Here is a 19,916-nt window from a genome sequence, read left to right as displayed (position 1 = left end):
TCCTAGAGGCTTCTGGGCCGGAGGCGGTCGCACAAAGAGCGTCCCGGGAGGCCACTCCAGCCGCTGGACGACCATAGAGATGAGGCTCCTGCCCGCCTTAGGGCCGGAGGTAAGCTGGAGGCTGCGGGGCGGGAACTAATAGGGAGTGCGGGCGGAGCAGGCCGGAGGCAAAAGTTTCTCAAACCGCAGAATGAGGGGTAGGCCTGGGCCATGGGAACGCTCGGGAGAAGTGCAGAAGGGAGCGCGGCGACGAGCGAGGCCCCGGCGCATCAGATCAGCAACCCCGGCGTCATTGCTGTGGACCCCACCCGGTTACACGCTGCCTCTCCTTAGGACAGTAAGCATGACGATGCTCCCTCCTTAGCCTTGCAGGTTACAAAACGATTTTCCCGTTTGCCGGCAATAGTGATTCCCGCTCCCGCCCAACGATGTGGAGGCTGTCTTCACCTCCACTTTACAAACAGGAAAGCTGACCGCCCGGGAAGCGAGGGGACTACAGTCTGCCCAAGGCCACGCGGTGAGTAGAGCCCACAGGCAAGTGGAAATGGGGTGCCTTGGTCCCCAGACCCGATCTCACCCTTTCCCCAGGCCTTCTCTCTGCCTTAATGTGTCCTTTCTTTTCCTCGGTACCGCTGCCCCGAAGGTAACCTCATTTCTTCTCTTGTGCCCATCTGTGTCCCACCTCACTCGGCCTTCCAGCGGCTGACGGTTCTCAGTCTAGACGACACCCCCTCCTCCTTGGCTCCCCGTTAAGGCAATTATTACTGGAGCTGGAAGATTCCTTAGAGCAGCGATACGTGGAGTCTGTGGTTTCCAGAGAACCCTCTGAGGGCGGAAGTGCGCTGCTCTACCACCTTCTGAATTTCCCTAATCTGAGTCTTTGAGTTGCAGAATTCTTACCCACAAAATGATTTTCTAGCCCTAGGCGCCCCTTACCTGACCTTCATGCCTCAGTTTCATGGAGTGATTATACTATCATCCTTAATTCCTAATTAATTAGCGCAAACTAATTTTAGCAATGGAGAAGGCAATGGCACCCCACTCCAGTACTCTTGCCTGGAGAATCCCAGGGACAGGGGAGCCTGGTGGGCTGCAGTCTATGGGGTCGCACAGAGTCGGACACGACTGAAGCGACTTAGCAGCAGCAGCAGCAGCAGCATAACAGGATATGCAATTTAGTTGACATTCACTTCTGAGTAGAGTTCCAGTGTTCAATATTAGGTCCATAATCAATGAATGAGAAATTTCTCCAGGTGTGTTACTTTATACATAAGGCGCCTCTGGTTTGTTATCTTAGTAGAAGCCTAGCCTTGCATCTCTGTCTTCAGTTCTTAACTGTGTGTAAGTGTGTGCTCAGTCGTGTCCAACTCTTTGTGACCACATGGACTGTGGCCCATCAGGCTCCTCTGTCCTTGAAATTTCCCAGGCAAGCATACTGGAATAGGTTGCCATTTCCTACCCCGGGGGATCTTCCCGATGCAGGGATCAAACCTATGTCTCTTGCGTCTCCTGCATTGGCAGGCAGATTCTTTACCACTGCATCACAGTTTTTCATTAGAATCCCTTGTCTGACTTGCATAGGCTGTTGTGATTTATGTTCAGTGAAGTGATAACTTCCCGTAAAATCCACTCAGAAAGCTCCAAGTCTAGGGAGGGAGACTGACAAGTAAACAATAGTGCAGTCTGACATGTTTCTGATAGAACTATGTACGAAGTGCCATGAGGACCCTAGAGACAGAAACTTAGATGAACCGTGTCAGGATGCCATCATAGTAAAGTGACATTTATTTATTTGGCTGCTCCAGGTCTGAGTTATCTTTGATCTTACTTGTGGCATGCAAACTCCTAGTTGTGGTATGTGGCATCTAGTTCCCTGACCAAGGTCCCCTGCATTGGGAGCACGAGTCTTAGCTACTGGACTACCAGGGAAGTCCCTGTACAGATTCTTAAAAGATAGTTAGGAGTTGGTTAGCCAGACAAGAGAGATGACAAAGGGGAGAAGGCCCAGCAAGTTGAGAGATGTATAGTATATAGAAGCAGAAGAGAATGTGGTGAGTCTGGGAAAGGGCAAATCAATGAAAAGTTGAATCACTGGCTCAGAGATCTTCTGCAGAGAGAGGTGGGAGATGAATCTAGAGAGGGCAGCAGGGCCAGATCATGAAGGAAGGGCTGTGAACTAAGGAATAGTGAGATCCTAAGATGTTAAGAGGGGAAGGGACCTCTGAGATCCCTTGAAAGTGAAAGTGAAAGTCTCTCAGTTGTGTCTGACTGTTTGCAACCCCATGGACTATACAGTCCATGGAATTCTCCAGGCCAGAATACTGGAGTGGGTAGCCTTTCCCTTCTCCAGGGGATCATCCCTACCCAGGGATCGAAACCAGGTCTCCCACATTGCAGGCAGATTATTTACCAACTGAGCCACAAGGGAAGCCCAAGAATACTGGAGTGGATAGCCTATCCCTTCTCTGGTGAATCTTCCCAACCCAAGAATTGAACCGGGGTGTCCTGCATTGCAGGTGGAGTCTTTACCAGCTGAGCTGTCAGGGAATCCCTGATAGCTTGGCCCTACCCAATTTTGTTGCAGATAAGAAAACTGAGACCCAGATTGCTTACTGATATGACAAAGGTCACTTAGCTCCAAGAAACAATGTTTAGTATATGGGTCACAATTTCTTGTCTCGTTGCTATATTGACCACTATTATCATTTTAATGCCTTTGTTCTAAACATTGTCTTCTTTTTTTTCTCCTTTAGCCATAGACTTTATTGTTTGAATATTTGCAACTATTAGTCTATACACAAATTTTAATTTCTTACAAAACTCTATATTCCATATTGCTAGGTCACTTCACTTTCCATTTTATGCCACATTTCTGTCAAGAGATATTTCCTGAAACTGGAGCCTGTTATACAGATGAAATAAGCCAGAAAGAAAAACACCAATACAGTATACTAACACATATATATGTGTTAGTAAGATGGTAACGATACAGTATACTAACACGTATATATGTGTTAGAAAGATGGTAATGATAACCCTGTATGCGAGACAGCGAAAGAGACACAGATGTATCGAACAGTCTTTTGGACTCTGTGGGAGAGGGCGAGGGCGAGATGATATGGGAGAATGGCATTGAAACATGTAAATTATCACATGTGAAATGAATCGCCAGTCCAGGTTCGATGCATGATACAGGGTCCTCGGTGCTGGTGGGATGGGGACTGGGAGGGAGGTGGGAGGGGCGTTCAGGATGGGGAACACATGTACACCCATGGCGGATTCATGTCAATGTATGGCAAAACCAATACAGTTTTGTAAAGTAAAAAAATCACAATCTGTCTGATTGTGTGTTACTGTTGTTGTTCAGTTGCTAAGTTGTGTCCAACTCTTGCGATGCCCTGGACTGTAGCCCCCCAAGCTCCTCTGTCCATGAGATTTTCCAGGCAAGAATACTGGAGTGGGTTGCCATTTCCTTCTCCAGGTAAACATTGTCTTAAAAAGAAAATGTCCATGTTAACTAGGTATGGCATGCTGCCATGCAAGGACATGCCTAATTGGGGCAGGCATTGGGCTGTGCACCCACCCCAACTGGGAAGAAAGTGAGAGATCTAATTATATGTTGTTTGATTTTTCTTCTGGTTGGTTTATCAGCATATAAGAGGCCACAGCACAGAAATTGGTGATGATGACGGACACCGTGTTGGACTCACAGCCAGCCAACAGCACTGGGGAGATGGATGGACTGTGTCCTGAGCTACTGCTGATCCCCCCACCTCTCTCTAACCATGGAATCCTAGAGCCTGTCCATAGCCCCTGTCCTGGGAACCCTCCACCTTTGCCTCCTGACCCAGGCTGCCTGTTGGTAGAAGCCACAGCCACTGAAGAGGACACAGGGAACATGGAGATCATTGTGGAAGCAGTAGCTGGAAATCTGTCCCCAGGTGCTCCTGGAGAGACTCCAGGTATAAACACAGTTGCTAGCAGGGCAGTAGGATAAGCAAGCCTGAGTTTTTTGTCTGTGCTATTTTTGATCCTTGCCTATAAACAAGATGAAGACACAAGGTAGCATCCTATTTTTATACTTAGAGATGTTGTAATTTGATTTGCAGTTGGTGAATGTTGATTGGAGGCTGGCAAGGTGGTGCACAACTTGTACCAAGCTCTTGGCAGTCTCCCTGAAAGGGCTTTATGTCTGCTAGGCAGTAATCCAGGAGGGAAGACCTTTCTGACACCTCTGCCCAATTCTTACTGCTATTGTCCTCAGGGATTCTTTTCTCCATGTTGACCCTCCCACCCAGGGACTGCAGCCAGGGTTTAAACAAAAGGCCCAGCCTCCCTCTACCACCCAGGGCTTGGCAGGGCTTCCTAGAGGTAATCTGCTATTTCCCTGCTCTGATTTCTTGTGGATAACATATTTAACTCCCAAGGCATGCGTTATGACTGGGAGTTGAACAATTTATGTTAGAAGAAAGATTCTCCCTGTTATTCTTCCTACATCTACAACTTCTTATTTTTGGGTAGCTTCCCTATTTTTTAACTGTCATCTTCCAGCTACAGTTGTACCAATTTTCCTTGTCAGTGTGCAAAGAATACTGGGAAAGATTAGCTGGTTTGATCGTATAACATTTCTAAACTTTAATGTGGTGAAAGAAATAGTAAATAAATTGAGAAGGAACCTAGAAAGACATTTGCAATATATAAGAAGAGTTAATATCTTTAAAATTCAAAGAGCTGCACAGTAAGAAAAAGAAACAGTTTTGTTTTTTTTTTTAAAGGGGAGGGGAAGAAACCTACATGCAATTCACTAAAAAAAAGTCTCTAACCATAATCTCACTAACAGACAAATTCTAGTTAAAAGTACCTATGAGATGCCACTTCTGTTTTGCAACACTTGGGCAAAAATTAAGCTTTTTTTTTTTTTTTTAAATAAAACTAGTGTTGGTGAGGCTATGGGAAGCAGACCCTATCTTATAGTTTATGGAGAGTATAAATTAGTGTGATCTTTTGAAGGTCAATTTATCCACATAACAAAATTTAAATGAGTGTATTCTGACCCAGTAATTCTACTTCTAGGGATCTGTTCTATAGAATGTGTCACATACACACACAAAGATACAGGAATAAGGATGTGTAGGGCAGCTTTCTTTACAGTATTTGGAAACAACCCAGATATCCATCAGTAAGGTTAATTTCATTTTGCTCTATCCATGCTCTGAAGTATCGTGAACTGGACAAAAAAAAATATGAGATAGATCTAAATGTACTACTTTTAGATAAAAATATCTTTGATATATAGCAAGTAGAAAAAAAAAATTATGAAAATGTGACCCCATGAGGCCTGAAAAAATATAGACCAAATTGTGTGTGTGAGGCTGGGAGGTGGATATTCTTATATAGATGTGCTGTTGCACTGAATTTTTATTTAAACAAAGAAAAATATAAAGAGAAAAAAGACTACCAGAATGCAGGACAAACCTGGACTCCACCGTTAACAAGCATGGTGGCCTTAACCTTGCAGAATCCCAGGTCCCTCTTCTCATAGGGCATTTGGAGGACCAAGTAAAAGTGTTTCCTAAGCCTTTCTTTGTCAAGGTCCTGCCATTACTTAAGAAATGGCAGCAATTACTATGAATGTGATTTGGCTCATTTCAGAAAGGCTGTCCTCCATTTTATGAGTCACTGTGCATTTGAAAGTCTTTTCACAGAATATAAAAGTAAACATATATATTGTCATGTATGTCACAGACATTACCCCCAGATTGTCATTTTCTTCTTGTGAGAATTTCTAATTTTTCATTTGGGCAAAATATATCACCTTTTCTTAATGCTTTTTGGATTTGGTTAATGCTTGTTACTTTCACTTCACAAATATTTATGAAATGCCTACTTTGTGCTGAGTATCATGTAAGATAGACTGTCCTTGACCTTAGGGGCTTACAGTCAGGTGTAGAATCAGACTTAAGTCCATCTCCATTCCGCAGACATGAAAAGATCCACTTATATTTTCTGCTGGTAACTAACTCCTCTGAGTCTCATTCTGTCTGATTCTGTGCCTTTCTCTGTCGGTCCTCTGCCTACAGGTGTCCTGGTAAAGGTGATGGAGGTGTACTTCTGTGAGCGCTGTGAGCAGAGCTTCGCAGAGCCCACTCTGCTGGCCCTGCACCAGTGCACTGAGACCCTTATGCAGCCCGTGCAGGGCCTCCCTACCCCACCCTGCTCTGTAGAGCTGCCCCCCAGCAACCTCACTCTCCCCAGCCCTCTGCAGGGCCAGAGCCCACCAGATAGCCCCCTGCCATGCCCTGTGTGTAGACAAGAGTTTGCCCAACCCCAGGCCCTGAAGAGCCACTTCAAGATGCACTGGGGCACCCCCGACACCTTCTCCTGCCCAGAGTCTGGCTGTGTGTTCTCCACTGAAGATCGCAAGGAGCTCCACCAGCACCTGAGGCTGACCCACAGAGCGCTTCCGGTGCCCTGTTCCTTCCGGGGCTGCCCCCTGCTCTTTGGGAGCCAGCAGGGCATGGAGCTGCATCGGCAGACCCATTACCCTTTCCACTGCAACCGCTGCAGCTTTGTGGGCTCCAACGTCAAACTCTTCCGGCAGCATCAGCGGAGTCATGGGGCTGGGACGCAGCAAGAACTGTCTGCTGTAATGGGTCTTCCTTCCCAGGAGTTGCTGCCAGGTATGAGGTCAAGGGCCCAGCAGTCTCCTGCCTGGAACACAGCTGCAGTTGGTCTGTAGAAGAGGCAGTTGTTACAGATGCCATGAATGTATGCATGAATTTAAGAGAATCCAGAGTAGTAGCTCAGGAGGTCAGGATTACTGACTGATGTGGGAGGGCATCTAGACATCCTGGACCAGGCAGGCAATGACTGAAGATTGGCTTAGGCTGCACTGAAGTGATTTAACCAACATCTCTTCTGATCCATCTTAGAACTTTCTGAGGGCAGAAGCTAAATTGCCCTGCCCGTCAGTGGCTATAGCCACTGGTGGAATGCCTGTGGACTCCTGTTAGAGCAAGTGGAATTGGGCAGGAGAAGCTGGGGTTATTTTAAAAAGAAACCTTCAATGGAGGTGGTGCTTCAATGATTCTTATTCCTCTTGGTCTCAAAAAGAGAGCGTGAGGTGAGTAGAGGAGCAGGAGGAAATAGAGAAATCAGACCAGCGGGGCCAGGGTTCTGATGAGAGAATTTGGCTTGCTACCACTGATTTGTGCTCTGGTGCAAACAGAAGATTCTTCTTTCCTGGAATGAAAAAGTCATACATCTTTGCCTTACAGTGGCAGCTGCCTCTATTGAGGGATAGAAGGAATGGGTTTGGAGCGCAGGCTATGTCCCTGAATTGCTGAGTTGGATTTTTCAGTAGACGTTTAGACGTCAGGGATATTTGCCCGCACTGAGCCACCAGCTGTTAGCCCTGGGGACCTGAGTCAAGGAAGTACAGTCTAGTCTGTCCTCCTCTACTCTGTGTCCCTCTCCCCACTCCAGTGACCTCAAAGCTCTTACCTTCAAGGGGTCTGAGTTTGGTGTTATCTGAGGTTTGATTTACTTTGTGAAAGTGAAAGTCTCTCAGTCATGTCCAACTCTTTGTGACCCCATGAACTATAGCCTGGCAGGCTACTCTGTCCATGGGATTCTCCAGGCCAGTATACTAGAGTGGGTAGCTGTTCCCTTCTCCAGCGGATCTTCCCACCCCAGGGATCGAAACCAGGTCTCCCGCATTGCAGACGGATTCTTTACTGTCTGAGCCGCTAGTGAAGCCCTTGATTTACTTTAGATTGGAGCATTACTAACAGCTTAGCTCCTGATCTTTCTGTCCCCGTGGGAATAAACGTATGTGCTTAGAACCCAGGATTTTCTTATGCTTCACAGTGAGAGGTGATTCTTCCCAGCCAGTAAGAGGGAAATTCAAGCACTCAGTGCTGCGCTGGCTTCTCTAGTCATCAAGTTCTTTGCACTTGCAGCTCCCAAAGTGCCTCCAGGAACGGGAGAGCCTTCAGAGGAGACAGGAGCACCCTCACCTGGGCAGGAGTCAGTGGAAGAGGAGGAAGAGGAGCGTGGTAGCCAGAAGAGCTCCCAGAAAGCCCTGGAGCTGGAAGGTAATGCCTGATGGGCTTGAACCTCTTGGTGGGGAGGAACAGACTTGGAGGGCCTGGCATCGAGGCTCTGGGGTTTGGTTTTCTGAGTTTTGGTTCACATCCTTGCGTTCCTAACATTCTTCTTCGACACAGCTACTGGGGAAGTGATAGATGGGCACAGTCCCTGGTGACACAGTGCATGCGGGTTAAGTCGCTTCAGTCTGACTCTGTGCGACCTCCTAGCCTGCTAGGCTTCTCTGTCCATGGGATTTTCCAGACATGAATACTGGAGTGGGTTGCTGTGCACTCCTCCAGGGGATCTTCCCAACCCAGGGATTGAACCTGTGCTTCTTACATCTACCTGCATTGACAGGCGGGTTTTTGATCACTGGTACCACCTGGGAAGCCCCTGGTGATGCAGGGAAAGGTAAATAGTGTTTGCTCTCGGAGTTGGTTTTCCTCAGGCAGAAGGCTCTTCTGTGAGGAGAGAGAGGATGATATTCATAGTACGAAGATGCCAGAGGTTAGCAACTGGCAGCCTGTCTTGTCTGACATTGAGCCCCCTAAGACTGCATTTCTGAACCCTTGAATTCCCATCTACTCCCATCTGAGTAGAACAGCATTTGAAGCCCATTCCCACAGGGAGCATATTTACCAACAGATGACCAGGAAGGATCTGATTATATTTATTACCAGCTCTCTGACCAGAGTATTCAGAAGTAAGAGTACTTTGCCTTGTCTTCCCTCTGCTCACTCCCTGTGAGGTCCTTCTCCTTCCAACCAGCCCTCCTGATTCTTCCAACTGCCCCCATGGAGGGCAGGAGGAACAAGAATGTTCCATCAAGATTGTTCTTTTGAGCTTTTCTGGATAGAGTCTTAGGAATAGAGGGTGGCTGGGTGAAGCACTTCTTACAGGCCACAGCATGGTCGGAGAAGTCGTTGTGATTTTCTTTCTCTAAATACTTGAATGTCTTGTCTCTTCTTCGAGCCTGCGGAGTTTGAGATGCTACTGTTTGGTTTCCCGGAGAGAAAGGAGCAAGGCCATGCAGGCGTGCATGTTTTGTCTGGGCAGACTGTGGTTCTCCCATTATATGGTCAGTCCCTGGCCTATTGAAGAATCTCACTGTCAACCCTCCCCTCCTTTTTCCCTCTCCCAGGCACTGTAGCTTCTGGCACCGAGTCCCTCTTCAAGACCCACATGTGTCCAGAATGCAAGCGCTGCTTCAAGAAGCGAACTCATCTGGTGGAGCACCTACACCTCCACTTCCCAGACCCCAGTCTCCAGTGCCCCAACTGCCAGAAGTTCTTCACCAGTAAGAGCAAGCTTAAGACCCACCTGCTGCGGGAGCTGGGCCAGAAGGCCCACCGCTGCCCGCTGTGCCACTACAGCGCCGTGGAGAGGAATGCCCTCAACCGTCACATGGCCAGCATGCACGAGGACATCTCCAACTTCTACTCAGACACCTACGCCTGTCCTGTCTGCCGGGAGGAGTTCCGCCTCAGCCAGGCCCTGAAGGAGCACCTTAAGAGCCACACCGTGGCCGCCGCGGCCGAGCCACAGCCCCTCCGCTGCTTCCAGGAGGGCTGCGGCCACACGGCACCCGACCGCAAGGCCTTCGTGAAGCACCTGAAGGAGACCCACGGGGTGCGGGCTGTGGAGTGCCGCCACCACTCGTGCCCCATGCTCTTCGCCACGGTGGAAGCCATGGAAGCCCACCATAAGAGCCACTATGCCTTCCACTGCCCCCACTGTGACTTCGCCTGCTCCAACAAGCACCTGTTCCGCAAACACAAGAAGCAGGGCCACCCCGGCAGTGAAGAGCTGCGCTGCACCTTCTGTCCTTTTGCCACCTTCAACCCGGTGGCCTACCAGGACCATGTGGGCAAGATGCACGCTCACGAGAAGATCCACCAGTGCCCCGAGTGCAGCTTTGCCACCGCCCACAAGAGGGTGCTCATCCGCCACATGCTGCTGCACACCGGTGAGGTGGCTTCCCTCACTCCGTGTAGTGGGGGCGATGACGGTGATGATGGCGGCAAATGGGAGCTTTCCGTGTGTGCCAGGCACATGGTGGGGCTTTGCATACATTGCATAGGACTCATGAGGTAAATCTAGCATCTGAAGTTCACAAATGAGCCTTAAGCTGAAAGTCCATCAACTCAGAAAGTGGTCAGGCTGGGGTTTGAATCCAGGCCCTCTGACCCAGGGGCTTCCCCGGTGGCTCAGACGGTAAAGCATCTACCTGCAATGCGGGAGACCTGGGTTCAATCCCTGGGTCAGGAAGATCCCCTGGGGAAGGAAATGGCAACCCACTCCAGTACTCTTGCATGGAAAATTCCATGGCCAGAGGAGCCTGGTAGGCTACAATCCATGGGGTCACAAAGAGTCGGACACGTCTGAGCAACTTCACTTTCACTTTCCTCAGACCCTGTGCTCTTGTGCCTCACCTTTAATGCCCTGGTGGGTTCTGCCCACCCCTAGTCAGGCATGTTTACCTAGCCTGTTAAAGCAAAGAAGCCCAAACCAGGACAGATGCCTGCCTTTGTACCTCAAGTTCTGTGATGTGCTGTGAGAGATGGGGCTGAGGGGACTGAGCCATCCTTATATGTTATAGTCGTGGCAGCCATGACACTGAAAGATGATCACGTCTCATGACCTGAAAGTTGCAGGTTTTTCAACTCAGACTTTTTAATTGGTTATCAGCATTACTGGTACTTTGAGTAAAAACCAAATCAGGCTCCCTGGCTATATAGCATCTGCCCATTTGTGATCTCTATGTAAGTATCGGTGGATTGACCAGACATTTAAAAAAAATCTCATCAAAGATTCTTTAGTTTGGGAGGACGGTTTTTAGGCAGCTTGTGGCAAAGCCATTGTTGTTCCCATTAAACAGTTCATTACTATATAGGCTTTAGTCACAAAATCTCATTTTGGGGGGCCTTTCCTAAAACCTCACATCAATACAGGCGTGTTTTCTTTTATTGTACTTCACTTTATTATTCTTAGCAGATACTATGTTTTTTATAAATTGAAGGTTTGTGGCAACCTTGCATTGCCAGGTGATGGTTAGCATTTTTTAGCAGTATTTTTTAATCAAGGCATGCACATTGTTTTGTTAGAATGCTGTTACACAGTTGATAGACTTCAGTGCAGTATATGAACAAAACATTTTTATGTGTACTGGGAAGCCATAAAATTTGTGTGATTTGCCTTGTTGCAGTATATGCTTTACTGCAATGGTCTGGAACTGAGCCCATAATGTCTCTGAGATGTTTGTGAAGGCAATGGCACCCCACTCCAGTACTCTTGCCTGGAAAATCCCATGGATGGAGGAGCCTGGTAGGCTGTAGTCCATGGGGTCGCTAAGAGTCGGACACGACTGAGCGACTTCACTTTCCCTTTACAGTTTACAGAGTTCTTCCATATTTATTATTCATAACAATCTTGTGACAGAGGCAGGTGAAGATGAGAGACCCTGAACATTTAAATGGCCTGTTTCAGGATCCCACAGCTGGTATTAGAACCAGAGCCAGCTGGTTGCTTTTCTTTCACCATCAGGGGAGAAGCTGAGTGGGTAGCAGGGGCCTCAGGGAAAGGTGTTGAAAGGAATATGGCCCCAGCCTCACCAGTCAGTGCCAGGTCTTGACCAGCTTACACGGACAGCTCGTCCTGGAGTCCTCTGGGGCATCTTATTTAAACTTTATGTCTACTGTGTGAGGTCAGTATTTTTGTGTCCCTTCCCTCCCCCCACCTTTTTGAAAACCAGGAAACTGAGACTTAGAGGGGATAAATGACCTGCCCAAGGCCACACAGTAGTAAACTGGAATTTCAGCCACTGCCGAATAGCTCTATGGTTTCTCTGTGCCTCAGCTTCTTCCTCTGTAACATGGGGGAATCAGAACACCTGCCTCGTGGGGCTGTTGTGAGGATTCAGTAAGGGGAGGCATTTTTATAAAGTGCTCAGAAAGGCGCCTGGCACGTAGTGAGCACTGTGTAAATGTCAGCTATTAATATCTTTATGACTGTGTTGGACTCCAGAGTTAACCACTATGTCATATTACCTAATTTTTTCCTCCTCCTCTTCCACAAAACTAAGTGGATTGGGCTAAGTGGAGCAGTTGGCCACCAGTGCCAGTAAGCTGTATAACAAATCTAGAACCAACTTTGAAAAAAGCTGGGTCTTTGTTTCCGCCCCTCTTCCCTGGTTTCGGGGTGGAGGCGTGATCATCCGAGAGGGCCATGAGGCAGCGTTGACTCTGCCATCAGCACCTCAGCTTCCACTCCTGCCAGGCATCAGGGCACCTCAGTCAGTCCGTGTCTGACCTGTGTCCTCTCCCCATTCACCCCACCCCCACAGGTGAGAAGCCCCACAAGTGTGAACTGTGCGACTTCACTTGCCGAGACGTGAGCTACCTGTCCAAGCACATGCTGACCCACTCCAGCACCAAGGATTACATGTGCACCGAGTGCGGCTACGTCACCAAGTGGAAGCACTACCTCAGCGTGCACATGCGCAAGCACGCAGGCGACCTCAGGCATGCGCGCACGTGTGCCTCCCTCCCTCCCTCCCTCCCCCAGTGACCGGGGGTTAAGCTGGCTGAAGTCGGCTCCCAGCCCCGTCTCTCTTCCGGCTCCAAGAGACTCCTCACACCCCTCTGCTCCTGTCATCTCTGTTCCACTGCCTCCAACTGACCTCTGCCTGTGGGCCAGGCTGAGATCTGAGCCCAGTGAGACCTCTCTGGGCTCAGGGAAGGGAGTGCAGACCCAGAGGAGAGGCCCCGAGACTGAGGTGTCATTTGAGCTCTGAGCCCAGTCCTGGTGACATAGATGGGCTATGCTTGTGACCCCGACCTTGGCACTTCCACATCCCGGCAAGTTCCCCTCTGACCAGTGGGTTCAGCTGGCTAGGGAGTCTCTCCTTAGCTTTCACACCTCTGTGGAGAGTGGGAACTCGGTGCAGAAACCTGCCCGAGGGGCTGTAGCCATGTCAGCACCCTGGAAGTCTGCAGAAGTTTGCTGATTCATATCTTCCCTTTAGGAAGAAACATAGATTAAGAGTTAGAATACAAGCCCTGAAGCTAGACTGTCACTGCCCTTCACTTCCTTTGTAACTTGAGGCAAGTTATTAACTTATATGCCTTAGTCTCCTTACTGATAAAATGGAGATACCTAGTTCATAGGGTAGCAGAAAAGATGATTCAGTTAGATGACAAGGGACTTCCCTGGCAGTGCAGTGGTCAAGACTTTGTCTTCCAATGCACCAGGTAAGGGTTTGATCCCTTGTTGGGGAACCAAGATCCCACATGCCTCGCGGCCAAAAAAACAAAACAAAACAGAAGCAATATTGTAACAAATTTAATAAAGACTTTTAAGAAAATGTTTTAAATCAGATGACACATGTACAAGTAAATGTGGAACCTGGCCCGTGGTATGAATTTATGAGTGACTGGTAGTGGGTATGATTAACTTAATAATTGTGATCTTTCCCTCTTTGGCAGATACCAGTGCAACCAGTGCTCCTATCGCTGCCACCGGGCTGATCAGCTGAGCAGCCACAAACTGCGGCACCAGGGCAAGTCCCTGATGTGTGAGGTGTGTGCCTTCGCCTGTAAGCGGAAGTACGAGCTGCAGAAGCACATGGCTTCCCAGCACCACCCCGGGACTCCAGTGCCGCTTTACCCCTGCCGCTACTGCAGCTACCAGAGCCGCCACAAGCAGGCGCTGCTGAGCCACGAGAACTGCAAGCATACCCGCCTCCGCGAGTTCCGCTGTGCCCTCTGTGACTACCGCACCTTCAGCAACACCACGCTCTTCTTCCACAAGCGCAAGGCCCATGGCTACGTGCCCGGCGACCAGGTCTGGCAGCTCCGTGGTGCCAGCCAGGAGCCAGAAGGGGCCAGGCAGTGCCCAACATCCTCACCAGACTCAGAGCCTGCAAGTCAACCGTCTGCCCAGCCTGAGGGGCCGGACCATGATCCCGGGGCAGTGATAGACCCCACCCTGATCCAGGCCCTGCCAGAGACCAGCGAGGAGGGCAGTGCTGGGAAACAGGACAGCAGCGAGGTTCCCCAGGGGGATGACCTCGTTGGCAGCCCCAGTCCAGCGGAGGTAGACGAGGGCAGCTGCACACTACACCTCGAGGCCCTGGGAGTTGAGCTGGGACCTGTGGCTGACCCGCCCCTTGAGGAAGTCACCGAAACAGCTCCTGTGGAGTTCAGGCCCCTGGACCCCCCAGGGCCCCTGAGCCTGGAAGGGCCAGAGGGAACTTTGACAGACCTGTCTACCTTTGAGGGTGCTGGAACTTCTGACTTGGGTGCTGAAGAACCCATTCTGGAAAAATCAGGCTCTCAGCCCCCAACCAATCCTCCTTCCTCAGAGGAGCCCCTAGATGGCTGGGTGGGAACCTTCAAGGCAACTACAGCCACCGAGACAGCACCCCTGCCCCAGCTCCCTGAATCCGAGTCATTACTCAAGGCCCTAAGGAGGCAGGACAAAGAGCAGGCAGAGGCACTGGTACTGGAAGGGCGAGTCCAGATGGTCGTGATTCAGGCAGAGGGGAGAGCTTTCCGCTGCCCACACTGCCCATTCATCACCCGCCGGGAGAAAGCCCTGAGTCTGCACTCCAGGACTGGGTGCCAGGGCCGCCGAGAGCCCCTGCTCTGCCCCGAGTGCGGCGCTAGCTTTAAGCAGCAGCGTGGCCTCAGCACACACCTGCTGAAGAAGTGCCCAGTTCTGCTCAGAAAGAACAAGGGCTTGCCCAGACCAGATTCACCCATCACTCTGCAGCCTTTGCCCCCAAGCACCGCGGCCTCAGAGGATGCAGAAGGTGGGAAGCCCCCAGCTGCACCATTAGGAGAAGAGATCGTGCTCCCAAGAGATGCTCCTGAGCCTTCTAGAGAGCCAGAGAAGATAGGGGAGCCTCTTGCCTTGCTCTCTGGCTCTACAGTCCCTCCTGTGGGAGACTCCTTGCCCTCAGAGGCCCCTGAGAAGTTCCACTTCGAGCAGGGCAAGTTTCATTGCAACTCATGCGCGTTCCTCTGCTCTCGCCTCTCCTCCATCACCTCTCACGTGGCTGAGGGCTGCCGGGGTGGACGTGGCTGGGGAGGAAAGCGAGGGGCTGTCCAGACCCAGCCTGCCCTGTCTCCACTGAGCAGCGGGGATTCTGCACCCCTGAGTGGTGGGAGTACAGAGCGCAGCCCAGGGGATGGGGAGCTGGCTCTGCTGCCAAAGCAGAAAGCAGCCCGCTTCTCCTGCCCCACGTGTCCCTTTAGCTGTCAGCAGGAGCGGGCTCTGCGGACTCACCAGACCCGGGGCTGCCCCCTGGAGCCCTCTGGAGAGCTGCGCTGTGGCCTCTGCCCCTTCACTGCTCCCGCTCCTGCTGCCCTGAAGCTCCACCAGAAACGCCGGCACCCCGCCGCCACCCCGGCCCGAGGCCCCCGGCCCCCTCTGCAGTGCGGGGACTGCGGCTTCACCTGTAAGCAGAGCCGGTGCCTGCAGCAGCACCGACGGCTGAAGCACGAGGGGGTGAAGCCGCATCAGTGCCCCTTCTGTGACTTCTCCACCACCCGACGGTACCGGCTCGAGGCCCACCAGTCCCGACACACAGGGGTTGGCCGCATCCGCTGCAACTCCTGTCCTCAGACGTTCGGAACCAACTCCAAACTGCGCCTGCACCGGCTGAGGGTGCACGACAAAACGCCTACCCACTTCTGTCCCCTCTGTGACTACAGCGGCTACCTCCGCCATGACATCACCCGCCACGTCAACAGCTGCCACCAGGGCACCCCAGCCTTTGCCTGCCCTCAGTGCGAGGCCCAGTTCAGCTCCGAGACCGCACTCAAGCAGCACGCACTGCGCCGGCATCCAGAGCCCACGCTGCCCACCCCCGGCTCTCCGGCAGAGGCCACCGAGGGCCCCCTGCACTGCACCCGCTGCGGGCTGCTGTGCGCCAGCCCCGCCAGCCTACGGGGGCACACCCGGAAGCAGCACCCCCGGCTCGAGTGTGGGGCCTGCCAGGAGGCCTTCCCCAGCCGGCCGGCACTGGACGAGCACCGGAGGCAGCAGCATTTCAGCCACCGCTGCCAGCTCTGTGACTTTGCTGCCCGGGAGCGGGTGGGCCTGGTGAAGCACTACTTGGAGCAGCACGAGGAGACTTCCGAGGCAGCGGCAGCCTCAGCCGGGGAGGGGGACTCTGGCCAGGCCCTTCTGCGCTGCCCCTTCTGTGACTTTGCCTGCCGCCACCAGCTGGTGCTCGATCACCACGTGAAAGGGCATGGGGGCACCCGGCTCTACAAGTGCACGGACTGTGCTTACAGCACCAAGAACCGGCAGAAGATCACCTGGCACAGCCGTATCCACACCGGGGAAAAGCCCTACCGCTGTCACCTCTGTCCCTATGCCTGTGCGGACCCCTCTCGCCTCAAGGTAAGGTCAGGGGCCATGGGGTCCAGAAGCGGAAGGAAGGCAGGCTGCAGAGTTAAAACCACCTAGGCTCTCTAATCCTGATTCTTCCAAGTACTAGCTCTGTGCCTTGGGTCAAGTCCCTTAACTTCTCCAAGCCTCAGGTTCCTCATCTGTGAGAAAAGGGGATAATATTGCATAGCGTTGTTACAAAGGTAGAATTCCAGGACTTCCTGGTGGTCCAGTGGTTAAGACTCTGTGCTCCCAGTGCAGGGGGCGTAGGCTCAATCCCTGGTCAGGGAACTAAGATCCCCCATGCCACGTAACCAAAAAAAAAAGAATTCCGTAATATATGCTTGGCATATGATAAAGGCATGTAATAGGTTGTAGATAATCTAGATAATAATAGCTAACATTTTTTGATCACTTATACTGTATGTTGGGCATTAATTTTAATCCTTATGTAAATATGAAATATAGTTGCTTTCACTGTTTCCCATTTTACAGATTAATAAACTGAGAATTAGGGGTTAGGTTGCCCAAAGACACAGCTAAATGAGTGGCAGAGCTGAGATTGGGTATACCTGAGACTGGCCAAATGGATCAAGGTGGTGTCCGAGTGACTGGCCTAGGGGACCCGATTGGCAGTGGGGGGGATGGGTCGGCTTGGTGCAGGGAACAGGATTATCTGCCAGGAGTTTCTCTGCCTGTTAGCCCTATTTCCACATCCAGTGAGTACCCATTAGGCACATGTTCTCTGGGTGCTCTCTGCTCTTCTCTCCTCCAGTACCATATGCGGATCCACAAGGAGGAACGGAAGTATCTGTGCCCTGACTGTGGCTACAAGTGCAAGTGGGTCAACCAGCTTAAGTACCACATGACTAAGCACACAGGTGAGTCTGCGTGGTTTCCACGGGCCCGAGGGGCTCCCCTGTGCCCTGGCACACCCAGCCTCCCAGAGGTGGTGTATGTCCTTATGCAGATTTGGGGTGCATATCAGTTTTCACATCAGGGTAGTGGGTCAATTAAAAAGCCAGAATAACTTCCCAACCCACTGAAAGCCTATCAGAATCAGGAGAGGTGAACCTGGGGGTCTGGGCATGTGTGCTTTGCAAAACCTTCCCAGGGGATTGTGGCACACGGTCACCCCCTTCCTGTTGAGAACCCCCAACTTGAGCATGAGGAACCAGATCTACCTGGTTCCTGTCGAAACAGGATGGAACTATTGTGAGTGAGGAGGAGAAAGTAGAGGGCTTGCCTGTCTTAACTTGTCCTTTTTTTCCCTCCTGAGTAGAGTTCACGGACCACATGTTCTCAGAGATGGGTTAATGATGGTATGTCTTGATTGCTGCATATGGCCCACCCTGTAAGGGAATTAACCAGGTGCATTTCAAGACCCTCTGCCGATCAGTTTCCCGCCTGGCCTGATGTAGCCAGACCCGGTCCGGTCCGGTCCCCGCGCCTCTCAACGCCTCAGTGAGGCCGGGTCCGCAGTAAAAAAAAAAAAAAAAAAAAAAGACCCTCTGCCTCTATGGATGCCACTACTTTTTACCTCTACCTCTCCCCTCTTAAGTATTTTCTTTTACTTCCTGAGTTGAACAAGGAATTGTATTTAAATAGATTCCCAGTTCCATGAGTACTCCAGGACCAAAGTGAAAGTCGCTCAGTTGTGTCCGACTCTCCGTGACCCCATGGACCGTAGCCCAGCAGGCTCCTCTGTCCATGGGATTCTCCAGGCAAGAACACTGGAGTGGGTTGCCATTTCCTCCTCCAGGGGATCTTCATGACTCAGGGATCGAACCCAGGTCTTCCGCACTCTAGGCAGAGTCTCTACCATCTGAGCCACCAGGGAAGCCCAGAGTTGATTTCACTTGTCTTGCTTTTCCCCACGACATCCTCGTCTGACCCAGGACCCCACCCGACCTTGAGTTGTCATGTCTCCTTGGGCTCCTCTGGGACGCACAGTTTCTCAGACTTCCTGTACTTTGATGACCTTGACAATTCTAAGGATTGCTCAGGGATTCTGTGGAAGGTCCCTCAGCTGGGATTTCTCTGGTGGTTTTCTCGTGGTGGCCTTGATGGGGGGGTCTGGGAGGAAGACCCAGGACCAAAAGGGGGTTGGAATTCCCCATGTAGAAAACTTAGTATATTTGAGTCTTTATTGCTGTCAGCTGGCTACTTAGGGGTCCAGTTAGTTACCAGCATCCATTGAGCACCCACTGTCTACAAGGGATTGTGTGGAAGAACGGGAGCACATCAGACAGGATCGGAACATGTCAGAGACATGGTCCTTTGTCAGCTGGCTGGCTGCGTTCCTTATGTGCCAGGATCACAGTGGCACTTCTGGTCCATGGATCCTTGTTCCACCTCTTTCAGTGGCAACCCGTTCCCTGTCCTTCCCCTGTCCCACAGGACTGAAGCCGTACCAGTGTCCCGAGTGTGAGTACTGCACCAACCGGGCCGACGCACTGCGCGTGCACCAGGAGACACGGCACCGGGAAGCTCGGGCCTTCATGTGCGAGCAGTGTGGCAAAGCCTTCAAGACGCGTTTCCTGCTGCGCACCCACCTGCGCAAGCACAGCGAGGCCAAGCCCTACGTGTGCAACGTGTGCCACCGGGCTTTCCGCTGGGCCGCCGGCCTGCGCCATCACGCCCTCACCCACACCGACCGCCACCCCTTCTTCTGCCGCCTCTGCAGCTACAAGGCCAAGCAGAAGTTCCAGGTGGTCAAGCATGTGCGCAGGCACCACCCTGACCAGGCTGACCCCAACCAAGGCGTGGGCAAAGACCCCACCACTCCCACGGTGCATCTGCACGACGTGCAACTGGAAGACCCTGGCCCGCCCGCTCCTGCTGCTCCGCCCACTGGACCTGAGGGCTGAGCACCCCCACCTCCCAGACACGAGGAGGGTGTGGACCCATGTGCAGACTGGACCCAAACGCTGAGCCCCGACACCTCCCAGACACGAGGAGGGTGTGGACCCGACTGGACCCAGAGCTAGCCCGAGGAGCTCAGGGCTGTGGGAGGGCCTGGCTTCAGGGCATAAATGAGGCTGGAACCCTCCTGGGAATCTGGCCCGTAGTACTTGGAAGTTGATATAAAAGAGAGACCTGGACCACAAATTGATTTCTGTTGAGGCACACTGTGTTTTTGACCTGTGTGTTCTTAATTTGTTCACCATCGCCCCACCAAAGTCCCTGGCTATAAGATCGTGGATTACCCACTTCATCTCTTTCCTTCTTAACTGTGTCAAGTTCCTATTTCCTCAGCATCCTCAAAACAGTTGTATCTAACCGCATGTGCCATTGTGCCCCCTGCTCCATAAAGCATGGTTAAATGATTCGTAGCTTATATAGACTCTTCCATGTCCCCGACTTTAATACTGCCAGGCTGTCTCTCAGTGCGCCCTGTCCCCTCTCAGGCCTCCTTCACTCCTTTG

General features: G+C 51.5%; 1 protein-coding gene across 2 annotated transcripts; it reads left to right on the top strand.

Annotated features, from left to right (window-relative positions):
• Positions 1 to 21: 21 nt before the first annotated feature.
• ZNF142 (zinc finger protein 142) lies at positions 22 to 19,818 on the top strand. Of its 2 annotated transcripts, XM_027513459.1 has the most exons (10): positions 22 to 109; positions 365 to 517; positions 3,652 to 3,962; positions 6,081 to 6,680; positions 7,962 to 8,096; positions 9,233 to 10,057; positions 12,434 to 12,611; positions 13,575 to 16,500; positions 17,264 to 17,369; positions 18,889 to 19,817. In XM_027513459.1, exons 3-10 carry the CDS (start codon positions 3,683 to 3,685, stop codon positions 19,356 to 19,358), a joined length of 5,520 nt encoding a protein of 1,839 aa, XP_027369260.1. In that variant the 5' UTR covers positions 22 to 109; positions 365 to 517; positions 3,652 to 3,682; the 3' UTR covers positions 19,359 to 19,817. The 2 variants fall into 2 exon arrangements, with proteins under 2 accessions (XP_027369260.1, XP_027369270.1); XM_027513469.1 differs by having other exon boundaries at positions 99 to 517; positions 18,889 to 19,818.
• The last annotated feature ends 98 nt before the right edge of the window (positions 19,819 to 19,916 follow it).

This window comes from Bos indicus x Bos taurus, chromosome 2, assembly GCF_003369695.1.
Source record: "Bos indicus x Bos taurus breed Angus x Brahman F1 hybrid chromosome 2, Bos_hybrid_MaternalHap_v2.0, whole genome shotgun sequence".
Lineage (NCBI taxonomy): Eukaryota > Metazoa > Chordata > Mammalia > Artiodactyla > Bovidae > Bos > Bos indicus x Bos taurus.
Note: the sequence above shows the minus strand (reverse complement) of the source record. Positions and strands in the feature narration are given on the sequence as shown.